The following is a 12,965-nucleotide window of genomic DNA, read 5'->3' on the forward strand; positions in this document are numbered from 1 at the left end:
CTGTCGTCTTCATCTCTGAATTCATTTCAATCTTAGTTTTCGTCTCGTTTACGTTTTGCCCTCTATTGTTGTTGTTGCCAGTGTTAGTATGAAGCATTTAACTCACATACCAAGCATAAACATGCAAACCTAAAACTTGATCAATCAACCGCTCAACCTTTCCATCCTCGTTTTGAATCACAGCCATTTGCCACCAGCATAACAATCAGACGCACTTCACTTCGCGTTACCGTAAATGCAAATCCATGCATATTTATTTCGATTTCCTAACTACAAAAGCAATAATCGAGTAACCTGATAGCTTTAAGTATCTGCCGTAGGCACTTCAGCCGCAATTCACATCAGATTCGTTGAAGAGCTTTCACTCAATCTACTCGGACTACCGATTTCGACACAATCGAAGCACGACAATGTTGCCAGTCGCTTTTTGGGTGGATGAACAAATGGCTATGATATCCCAAAATGTTGCGGCTAAAGTGTATTTTCATTGTTGTAGTCAATATTATTGCAAATGTATTTGCACTTATAGTTGTAGTTGTAATTGGTGATAATACACGATTCAGTGGAGGCGAATTGCGCACGAATGCGCCTCCGAATACATACATATATACAAAATCGGTGAAGGAGAAGCAATAAATCCAATAAAAATGAAATGGTTGGGTAGAGTTCATGACGGGTGGCGAAGGATCACCGGACCCTGTCACGAAGCGGTGTGCGAGCTGATGACTTCCTAAGCCACTTTCCGCTTCGCTTGCTACTATTTGACTGCTGTGGACGCAAAATCCCATTGTATTCTTACTATATTTTGGCTAAGGCTTTTTCTTTTATTGGATTTCGCATTTATTATTGTGACTTATGCTCAAATTTTGCCCCTACCCCGGACCCAACGCAGGTTTCTTTGGATTAGCGTGCGCAAACCCTTGTCAGGCGTGAACAAGCGTACAATTCATTTTCATTTGCCTTCGCATTCATTTATTTATTTCTATGGATTTTCGCCTTTCGAATTTCTCGCCTTTCACTCGTAGATTATCGAATGCTCTGCGGCAGCAAGACATTTCGTCTGCTTTGTTGTATTAATGTGTCGGGGTCTAAATGGCACCTTTCTGAAGATGTACATGGCTTTCTGTATTTATGTGTATTTAATTGAGTAAATATGTTTGTATGTCTGTACGCTTACCTAGAAATGCGCCTATATAAATTATGCTGAGACGCCACTGCGTATGAGCGACCTTTTGTATGCACAACTGAAATCTCAGCGATTTTCTTATTTCACGCAGTCGTGCGTGCAGGTGCGTTTTTATGATCCTCCGGCAGCTATTTCACCCATATTTCATTTTATGTCTGCACGCCTGTGTGTGTCTTGGTAGTTTTCGCTTTAAATGTGGCCACATTTCATCATGCGTCATTACCGTAATATCCGTTATGGGCATCATAATTTAAACAGCCGAATTGTGGGATACTCAATTATTTCTCTTCATGTCTAGAGGAATCTCTTTATTTTATAGTGAAGGGTAAGATGGTTTGAAGACTTTAGGGAATATTCTTAAATATTTAAAAAATAAAAAAATCAACTACGTAGGTGTTTCTGGGTTGTTTTGAGCCATTTGACGAAATATTATATATAGATCCATCGTCACAAGACCAAGTAACAGTGGAACTAATCCAGGAAAACTATTTTCACGAGATCGCAAATTATTTCGTTGGCTGGAAGAGAGATGGCTGCCGTTTTCTAAGTCTCATAATGTCTAAACCACATAGACTACTTGCAGTGGAGGGAAACTCGACTTTTAATTATAGTGTTGAGTGAACGCCAACAGCCCGAATTGGTGAAGACAAATTCCCTTCCATATTTTCTAAAGCCCTTGCAATGAGAGGAGTATCGGAGTGTTATCAATAATAAACAAGCTGATTCCACAGCACCTAGACTCAACAGGAGTAGGCTTCCTGATCAAGTCTGAAGAATGGACCCACTACTGAAACCTGGAAAATCCGCCAACAAAGGGGATCACCCGATAATCTCTTCTCTATCTTTTTGTCCAATTACAATTGATGCATGTTGACATTATTAAGATCGCAGCAAGGGTCATTGCCACAAGGTTGTTCTTTGTCGATAATCGCTCAGATTGTACGTCAGCTATATGCAATAGTGATCCGATATCGGCGATTCAGGTAAGTAAGCAGCTTGATGAGTAGAAAAGGACTTTTGCAAATTTTCATTTCGATATCTAAAAAACTGCAAGGTCGCTTATATACATAAAGACAGACGGGCATGGCTAAATCGACTCAGCTCGTCATGCAGATTATTTCCTGCTGGGTGTTCGTGACCAACTTAATATGACGTGTTCAAGGAATTATGCAGAGTGCAGGACCATTATGACCATATGTGATATGACGAACACAATACCATAGACCATATTTCGTAGTACAAAACCTCAATTATTTTCTATATATCTATCTATTGTATGTACATACATATATGAAGAATTAATGCCATAAAATTCCAGTTATAGCATTAATACAGCCAATACAGTTTTTCATAAGATATATTTGAACAAAACGTGCTTTAAATTCTTTCTTGATATATTTCTTCCACTAACAATTCAAATTTGTAGAATTTTTAATTGAACGACTTGGCTTTTTTGTCAGCTCCAAGACTTCCATTATTTAAATTCAATCAGCCAATTTAGCCCAACTAACAGCTGAACAATGTCATTAACAAGAAGAACGGACGACTATTGTCAAACCACAAAAATGTATACACAACGAAGAACCACACAAAGAGTACACGTAAATACACCGTTAGATATATACATATGTATAACATTTAAATAAGTCTACATAATAGAAAGGAGAAAAGTAAAAGGAACAAAAATTCCTGCTAAATGCTGACAACAGCTGAAACGTTGAAGAGAAGTTCATAGCCACAATGGAGTGGGATCGGTGCTAAAATTTAAATGTTTCTCGAAAAAGTCGCTCGCTCTTTACTAAATAATACTCAAAGTAGTGCTGGAGCGAGTAGCACATAACCGCTTGCCGCTTAGTTTCGTTTAGAAAGCAAACGGTGATAACGTGAAGCTCTGTGTCGTTACTTAAATTTTTAGATACTAATAAGCACGGCGAGGAAAGTGCGCAAGGGACGGAGCCAAAAAAGGTTACGCGAAAGGGTCGACTAAAATTACGCACAGCCATTTTATGCCATTTCGGGTTGCCATTAGAAATATTATAAAGCGCCTTTAATCGATTAATTAGCTAACATTTTCCAAAGGCTTGAACGTTGAGTGAAAGGTATTCACTTAGTCTTAGTGTGCACTTTAGCAAAGTTTGAAGGGTAGCTCTATGGGTTTTATTGGAATTTCTTAGGTTATATATTATGTATAGTTGTATTTCGAATAATTTAATGACACACGCAACATTTTTTTTTCAAAATTTCGGTGATTTTCTGCCGATTCTCTTATATTATATAAATATCTAAGTAAGAAAATGGCACACTCACCAACAAATATTTAATGGCGCATGACCAGCTCAACGTTTAATCTCTTGCAGTCACTTCGTTCATTTTTTACTTTGACGAAAGTTTTATTTGTTTGAGAAGTTTAGCTTCTTTTCAATATTTATGCAAATTTCTGTCATCTCTTAATACTTTTTAAAGTTACTGTAAGACTTTTTTCTATCATAACTTTTTCGTTAGCAATCCCCCATTATTTGTTACAAACTTTCATCTATGCGATAGTTGTTGTTGGTAAGAAGATTTAAAATGTCTTAAAATTTGTAGTTATTTTGACTTTGACTTTTTTGTTTGATGATTGTTCTTGAGAATTATTCGGTTGCCAAGGACTTGACTTTGATCGTTCAGTTTGTATGGAAGCTATATTAAATTGAGACTCTAAGGTGAGTATGCCATTATAAACCAAGCTATGTGTAGAAGTTCATGTCAGTGAGAAAAGTTCTCTGAACGCCATTCCATTTGAAGGTGAGCTAAAGTGAGAAGCGAAACATCTCTCACCCAGCGTTGTGCATATGCTCCGTGGCCCTAGCATTGACTCTGACCATTATCTTCTTGTAGCCCAGATACGCACTCGTCTCTGTGCCGCAAAAAACGCACGTCAACAAAAACAAGGAAGGTTCGACGTCGAGAAACTACAATTACGTCGAGAACTACAATTGCTCTGAGAGCGCTTATCGGCAACTCGGTATAAGGGAACTTTGGAACGGCATTTCAAGTTACTTACGTACAGCTGCAAACGAAACCATTGGTTTTTTGTGAGAAAGCAGACTGTCTACCTCGCAACGTTACAGTCGATCACAAAACGTGCGAGATGGGTAGATCCCGAGAGTTGATGAGGGAAGTGAGACACATTAGGAGACAAAAAAAGAGGCCAAAATGCTTGAGTATGAAGAGCTTGACAAGCTGGCCGACAAGGGTACTGTCCGAAAATTCTACGAAAAAATGCGGCGACTAACAGAAGGTCTCAAGGCCGGAGCATATTCTTGTAGACCCGCCAGAGGTGATCTAGTAATCGATGCAAAGAGCATACCAAAATTATGGAGAGAACATTTCTCCAGCTTGCTGAATGGCAGTGATGGCATAACATCAGTAGACGGCGAACCCGATTCTCCCCCCGCAAAACTAATACGGCTGAGTAGATTGACGTTGAGCGATACCAAAAGCTACGTCAGGATCGACAAGAACCTCTCCGTGCCGTTCGATTTCAAAAGAGTTTGCAGAAAAGGCGTTTCCCTATTGTGCGACATGTTCAATCTATTCCTGAAGAAAATAATTCGAGCTGGAGATCTGAATACAGAAGGTACAATCTTCTACAAAAGTGTACAGCTGCTGGTATTGATATCATTGGCCTTAACAACCGCGCCGTTAGTTCTGCTTTCTCCAGACTGGATAAGAAAACGAAAGGAATAGGTCTGAACGAAGATAAGACGAAATATACCCAGCCTTCAAACGAACAGTCATCGCATTCGCGACTTGGCCCCACGTCACTGTCGACAGTCGTCACTTCGAAATCGTAGATACTTTCTTCTATCTTGGAACCAGCATTAACACCAACAACAACGTCGAAATGCAACACAGAATAAGTCTTACTAACAGGTACTATTTCGGACTGAGTAGGCAATTGAAAATTAAATTCTTCTCTCGACGAGCAAAAACCAAACTCTGCAAGTCACTCATCATACCCGGCCTGCTATAGACATGGACGATAACAACATCTGACGATTCGGCATTACGAGTTTCGAGAGAAAGGTTCTGCGAAAGATTTGTGGTCCTTTGTGCCTTGGCTACGGCAAATACCGCAGTCGATGGGACGATGAAATGTACGAGATATACGTCGACATTGACATTCAGCGAATTAAGGGACTAGCGCTGGCTAGGTCATGCCGTCCGTATGGATAAAAACACTCCAGCTCTGAAAGTATCCCGTGCAGTACCCGCCGGAGGAAGTAGAGGAAGAGGAAGACCTCCACTCTTTTAGAAAGAAGAGTTGGAGAAGAACGTGGTTACACTTGTAATCTCCAATTGGCGCCAAACAGCGAAAAGAAAGAATGACTGGCTAGTGTCTACGCCAATAAAGAAGAGAAGAATGATGTAAGCCTTTTTTTAAAAACCAATGATCGTTGTTGTTCTAAAGCGTTTAGTGTGAAAGTTACCATAATCCAATATAACTGAAAAAAAGGTCTGAAATGAAAAAATACACTCTTCTGTAACAAAATAACTGCCAAACAACTTTGGAAAAAAAGCTCCTCTAAAATTCGTTATACATTTTAGAAATCAATTAAATTAGGAAGACACTTTCTCACTTCAAAACCAAGTCGTTCTTTATTTTGGTTTTATTTCAATTTCACTCGAATTCCGCGATCTACCGAACAGCCATTCAATGTCTGTCATATGCTTTAATTGCTAATTTGTTTGTGTGGCAAGCTCATTTAAATGCAATATTTTGCACGAAAGTGTCGGCCATTTTGTTTTCGAAATATTGTCAATTCATAAATCAAATTTGCATTTTAATTAAATCGGTGGTGATTGTAGCGCGAAAGCGCGCTCACAGTTGCATAAATACGCGCGCCTACAACACACAGAAGTACTTGTAGGTGCAACGGGCAGAGCAATGGGGTGCGTAAGCGACTGTGACGAAAGTCTGAAAAGTCAAACAAGTTGCCCAAAAAGTAGAGGAAAGTGTGGGGTACGAAATTGGTTGAGCGAAGTGAAATTAAATTGAATTTGTTTACGATTTGACAGCGGAGGCCTACACTACATTTGTCTCAAGACTTTTTCCTTATGCTTTGTTTATTATATATTTATGTATATCTCAGTCGGTTCTTTCATTTAAAATTGTTTGATGAATTTGGGGAATATTTATGTTTTGAAGTAAATGTTCACGCAAATATGTTTTCACTTTAGAAGATTCTGTAAGGAGTTATCCCGTTAACTCAGGTGCATCTTTTTTCGACGGGTCACCGGAAATGGCATAACAATGGTCGATATTAAAATATTTCTTTTTCCAAAAATTTCAGAATTTCTTTGTTAATAGTGTATGTTTGTAAAAATAAAAAATTCTAATAAAATATTTAGTTTTTTATATGAAAAAAATTGTTGAAAAAAGGCTGTTTTTTAGCCGAGGACACCCATGTAACCCCTTAACAGTTCCAAGACGATGAAGAAATAATTGAGCTGTCCTATCAACATGATTGAGCGCAGAAATTTGACTAGTTGAAATTCACCACCAAGAAAAGAACCTTTTTTGTTAGTTTGAATATGCTCGTCATTGAATTTGTCATTGTGAAATAAACTACAAAACTACATAATGAGCATTTGAAAGCATAAACTTGTAAGCCATAAAAGTATAAAACCTCTTTCTACCGACTGCATAATTTTCAACATTTCAGCTTATCAGCTCCGAGAATATTATGTGGTATTAAATACGAGCACCAATTGATGCGATATTGAATTTTATTAAGTCTGACGTAGAAAATTTTGCATACGACAAAAATAATTATTGGCGAAATGACGATTGCAATTCACAGGCAAATCCTATTACGAAATCAATCGTCATAAGACTTCCAGCAATCAGCATAAAGTACAATAAGTTTAAGCAGCTGATAACGTTGGCAACTTACTAGCAATTACAATATTGATAAAAATCAAAGGTAAGCAAATTTTTTTTGAACAATTTATCTGGAAAATGTTAAAGTGGAAGGGATTTTGTTGATAAATGAGTGATTTGAATTTTGCGTTACTCTTGCTGATAAACTTATTTTTTGTGCATATCATCGAGAATTGTGAAATCATGTATTGACATGAATAAAAATGCAATGTAAGTTTGTTCGGCATTTTTGAAGAAGACTCTCTAAATATTTCTGCGTTACACGTAGTATTATGAAATTTGGAACTCTCAAATTTCGAACCAATTTTTAAAAGTAGAGAGTCTCTTCAAAAAATGAAATGGTTGCTTTCTGAGAAGACAGTGAAAATAAATTGTACGAACTGCGTAAAATTTATTGGGTAGTCGAAAAAGTCTTTTCGTATTTCTAAACAAACTTCAACTTATTTTTTTTTTGTAATGAACTTTAATGTACCAAATATGTACCATTTTGATCAACCACTTTTGCCATTTTCCGCTAGAGACATTATTCCATCAGTGTAAAACTTTTCTGGTTTCTCGGCGAAAAACTGCGTCAAGTAATTTCCACAGGCTTCTCTTGAAGCCAACTTTACTCCATTAAGGGAGTTCTGCATTGAGCGAAATAAATGGTAGTCTGATGGTGCAATGTCAGGGCTAAATCGTGGATGCCTCAAAACATCCCAGCCAAGCTCTCCCAGTTTTTGCCGAGTCATCAAAGATGTGTGTGGTCTGGCGTTGTTCTGATAGAAGACGAAGTCCTTTCCGTTGATCAGTTCTGGCCGTTTTTTTCTGATTGCTTGCTTCAAACTCTTCAGTTGTTGACAGTAAAATGTAGAATCAATCGTTCGACCGGGATGGAGCAGCTCACAGTGGATGATACCTTTCCAATCGCACCAAATACTCAGCATAACCTTTCAAGCCGTCAATTCTGACTTAGCGACCATTTGTTGAGCTTCACCACGCTTGGACCATGGCCTTTTTAGCACATTATTGTTATATTTGATCCATTTGTCGTCTCCTGTTACCATTCGCTACAGAAATCGTCAGTTTTCACAGACTTGTGATACGATGCATTGCCTTGCGTTTTCCCACGCTTTGGAGCGTTTTCATAGTGTGTCGTCCACACGGATGATTGTCGATTGAACTTCGGACTGAAATGATAAGAGCCATGTTTCATATGTATATTGTTACATATCAACCAAAAAACTCGGACTTATTACGCTTGAACAAAGGTGAGCTAGTGTGGATGTGGACTTTTCAGTTGATTTGTTATCTGGTTATATTAACATTACATATGCGCCAACATTTCGGCTGACTCTAGATTATATCGTCGCCTATGTAAAATGCAAAATAAGGTAACATCGCTTTTCATAAGTTTACAGGCGAATGAAAAATTATGTAATAGAAACCAATCATATTGAAATAAAATTTTAGTTTCGGTTATAAAATGGTTCTACGAGTATATACCTCATATACCAAAAAAGCGTAACATCAATGTTCGTAAGTGTACTGCGAAGGAAAAACGATATAATTGAAACAAAATTTAGGTTTCGGTTATAAAATGGTTATATATTGGTTATATCTGATTGCGGAAGCTGAAAATTTTATGCTACATATATACTCGTAATACGATTTAGTAAATCGTTAGGAATAAAAAAGTTAATTTCGATTTCTTTGATGATACGCTATTTTGCGTTTTAGATTACGATATGTAGTTTAAAATTATTTAAGCTATAGCTAAGCTAATTTGGTAACTATGGCTAATTTAGTATACATATCCGTTTCTAGTTTTGATAATTTCGGTTAATCAGGATATTCATGATGATGATGATGAAAAGCAGCATAAAAAAATAATCAATAGCATACTGCATAGGTTCTCTATTTAGATTCGATTTTTTCATTACATTTACTTATTTTACTAGAAAATGCTGTGAAATAGGCATGACAGAGGCGCTAGAATACTTCCTCTGCTTATATCCGGCCTTATCTGGAACACGGCTCAAATATATAGAAGCTTCGCGGTTCAACGGACTGGATTATGTATCGAAATTAGCTATCAAGTCTCTATTATACTTCGCAAAAAGCGTTGGCGTCCAGCCTATCATAAACTTCAGTTTGTATTAAAAACCCTCCATCTGGTATTACAAAGCACCTGTAGGTCTATGTAAAGCATGACAGCCAGCTAGTGTAACCTAACCTAACTTAAGCTAGTTATTTTACTTTACACTTTTATGAGATACTGATGTACATACTTCAGATGGCATTAGCATATAGGCATAGATTAATTTTGTCGCTGACTACGAGTACCTTATTGTAAGAGAGAATATATAATAATTATTCTAATAAAAGTTTGCTCTACAAAAGAGAACAACCAAAGATATAATGTTTGCTAGCAAGTTGCCATATGATTTATTTTTTATTTTGCCACTTTTTTTGGAAAAAGACGCAAATATATGATACTTACTTATATAAGAATATATGAACAAATGTTCCCAAAGAATCGAAATGTGATCTTTGTAAGCTAATATTATTATTTATTTAAAAAAAAAAATAAGTTGAAGTTTGATTAGAAATACGAAAATACTTTTTCGACTACCCAATAAATGGCAGATCAAAGAAGATTTGTGTGAGAGAAAGCCTTTTTATGTGTGACTATCTTAGAATAATTTATGCCTATACCTTGAAATATCGTACTAGAACTGACTCGTTTTATCAAGCTCCTCATATAAAACATTTATATACGCTTAACATAAGAAAGAAGTAACCTTTTAATAACACAAAATTTCGACAAAATTTACTAACCTTGAACAAAAATGCAACACTAATACTGCTAAAACGCCTATATATTTTCTTAAGGGGGCATTCTGGTCTAGAAATTTAAAAAAATCGAAATTTTTTATATTTCCAAAGTTTAACTATTCAAGAATATGTGTACAAGAGGATTTTTCAAAATTCAAATTATTCTCGGACATATAGGCATTTTTCTGACCCAACATCCAAACTGGTTCGGCCAGAACTAATCGAACAAAAGACTTTACGCGAAACTTTCAACGCGTTTTTCTCAAAACTGACTTTTTCGGAACGATACCCACGATTTCTCAGGTTCTACTGGACCGACTTACTTGAAATTTTTCTAGAGTCTTCTTTATAGGCTTGTCTATGGTTGGAACTAGCCCCATCCCCAAATTTTTATTTTTATTATTTTTAAAAAATGCGAAAAAAAAATTTTTCCCACTTTTCCGTAGTTCCGGTCATTGCGACATTATTCTAGATTAATAATCTTTCTTTTTTTTTGGTTTCAGATAACTAGTAGTGTTGAAATCATAGGTATGGTGACGTGGAAATTTTTAGAGACCCCCCACTTCGTCAGCTCACAATTTTTGAAATTTTTTACTTTTTTTAGTTTTTAATTTTTTTCTTTACTCTTCTAAAATTAACAAATAACTAATAAAAAAATGGATACTAAAAATATTAATTGCCTTTTTTTACGACACTTTAAAAATTACCTGAAATTCATGCTTCTAGACCAGAATACCCTCTTAAAATGCCCTAATAAAAAAATTCAGTAAACTTAATAATTCTTTATCTCAATGGCAACACTATTCAAGAGCAATACAGTTAGGTCTCTCGCCACGCTCACTGCATGACGCAACTCAAAACAAAAAGTAGGCAAAGCTAAGCAATTATGAATTGTTTTTTGGTAACTTTCACAAAAAGTACCGGTTCGTGTCGTGAAACGCTCAGTTACAGAGTGAGCGACAAAGTGTTCAGGTGTGTTGTTCAGCATTAATTGTAAACGAATTGATGAATTATAACTTTTGTTGTTAAGTGTTTTTGTATTTCTATACTTCGAATGTACACCTCGCTGTGCTCGAAACCCATATAATTAAACATACAAAATCGGTGAAATGTTATATTATGAAAAGTTATAGGAAGTGGAGTGAAGTTCTGAATATAGATACTCATAGCTAATACCGTTGCTGGCACTTTGTAGTGGCCAAGTGAATTGTTTGAAGAGGAGTTAGCGAACTATCTTTTTTTGTTTTTTTCCCTTATATTATATATATACATAAGTACATATGCACTTGTGTTCATTTATAAATTATAATATAAATTTTTGTTTCTTTCATCAACACTCGACGTTACATATTTGTCTAGATAACTACCTACTTGGTCAAGATGTCGGCAAAACCAGTTCTGTATTATACGCTACGTAGCCCTCCATGCCGCGCCGTGCTGTTGACAGCCGCCGCTATTGGACTGGAATTAGAATTGCGGTAAGTGTCGTGATGCTTATCATTCGGAATGTCAAGCGTGTGAACGTAGTATACGTAACACAATCAAATGATCGCCGCTTTTAGTTCAGTTGAGCACAAAATTCCAAAGCTAAAACAAAAATTTCCGTTATTTATATTATGGTAAAATCAAATAGTAAATTTATATAAAGTTATATAACTTGATTTGGATCCAGTAAACTTTGATTTTCATGATTGCCTCCATATAAGTTTCACGTATACATATATGACAACCGAAGCACTAATCGCTACTTACAACTCTCTATCTCATATTTATATGCTAATTTATTCAATAATTTTTTCTGCTCTCCCACACAAACCTTCCCCATCTGCAGTCCGACGAACCTCAAACAGCGCGATCATCTAACACCTGAATTCCTCAAACTCAATCCTCAGCACACCATACCGGTGCTGGATGACAACGGCACTGTCGTAACAGATTCGCATGTGATTAACGCTTATCTGGTGGATAAATACTCATCAGATGAGACACTCTATCCCAAAGATCCGCAGAAGCGTAGGGAAGTAGATGCGCGTCTCTACTTCGATGCCGGTCATTTATTCCCACGCGTGCGTCTTATGGTCGAACCGATTATCTACTTTGGTGCGGACAAAATTCAGGAAGAGAAAATCTCATACATGCAATTGGCCTACGATGGTTTGGAGAAGTGTCTTGCCAATGCGTCGTATTTGTGCGGTGAGCATTTGACTATCGCTGATCTTTGTGCTGTCGCTTCGGTGTCCACCGCCGTGCAATTTGCGCCCATCGATGAAGAGAAATTCCCACAGTTGGCTGCTTGGTTGAAGCGCATGTCGCTCTTGCCTTACTACGAGAAGAGCAATAAAGAGGGCGCTGATTTGTTGGGTAGCTTTGTTAAAGAGCAAATGGTGGCGAACAAAAAAGCTAAAGAGGCAGAGAAGTAAAAGAGCGGCAGCTTTGATCAACATTGATATTAGAATTTAATAATTAAATGAAGCAAGAGAAAAATTTAATGTGAAACTAAGAAAAATTTCGAAGAGAATACATTTAATAATTGTTAGCTTTTTTAAAGAGAAACTAAATAAATAATTTAATTGTTTGCAAAAGAGAAGTTCGTTGTTTTTTAAATTTATAATGTTAGTTTTTCTTTTTTTATTTCTAAACACCGACTTGTTCGAAGTTGGTATTGTTGCTTCGGAAAATAATCTCTGCCAAATTTACGAACCTCACGAATTAGTACAGATTGGATCTTAATATCACAGTCACTGACGTTAAAATTCCGACCATCTACAAACCTAGGACCGACCATCTACAGCCAGTGCTTCTTCACTCTTCATAAGCGGTTATTGCCAAAGTACAGAGCCGCAACAAAATCCTGATGTCGCTAGCCGGCCGCTCGTGGGAAAAGTCGGCCGGCCGGTCGTCAACTACTCTCCACCGATATGGCCGCCTGGTTGCAATTAAATTCAGATGAAGAAGCTTCAGACGTGTCAAAATACATCCATTACAGGATGTCCCTTGATGTCTTCTGTTGAGCATTTGCAAAGGCATGCGTGCTTG

General features: G+C 36.9%; 1 protein-coding gene across 1 annotated transcript; it reads left to right on the plus strand.

Moving 5' to 3' along the window:
- Window positions 1-10,841: 10,841 nt before the first annotated feature.
- On the plus strand, window positions 10,842-12,516 carry LOC126756925 (glutathione S-transferase 1). Its single transcript, XM_050470426.1, has 3 exons — window positions 10,842-10,901; window positions 11,289-11,407; window positions 11,761-12,516. Exons 2-3 carry the CDS (start codon window positions 11,310-11,312, stop codon window positions 12,347-12,349), a joined length of 687 nt encoding a protein of 228 aa, XP_050326383.1. The 5' UTR covers window positions 10,842-10,901; window positions 11,289-11,309; the 3' UTR covers window positions 12,350-12,516.
- The last annotated feature ends 449 nt before the right edge of the window (window positions 12,517-12,965 follow it).

This window comes from Bactrocera neohumeralis, chromosome 4 (genome assembly GCF_024586455.1).
Source record: "Bactrocera neohumeralis isolate Rockhampton chromosome 4, APGP_CSIRO_Bneo_wtdbg2-racon-allhic-juicebox.fasta_v2, whole genome shotgun sequence".
Lineage (NCBI taxonomy): Eukaryota > Metazoa > Arthropoda > Insecta > Diptera > Tephritidae > Bactrocera > Bactrocera neohumeralis.

What these genes read in the sequence shown, in the direction of transcription:
- LOC126756925 (XM_050470426.1), top strand. Translation starts at nt 11,310, where the DNA reads ATGTCGGCAAAACCAGTTCTGTATTATACGCTACGTAGCCCTCCATGC. An exon ending in GGACTGGAATTAGAATTGCG is followed by an intron (nt 11,408 to 11,760) that starts GTAAGTGTCGTG and finishes CCCCATCTGCAG; the next exon opens with TCCGACGAACCTCAAACAGC.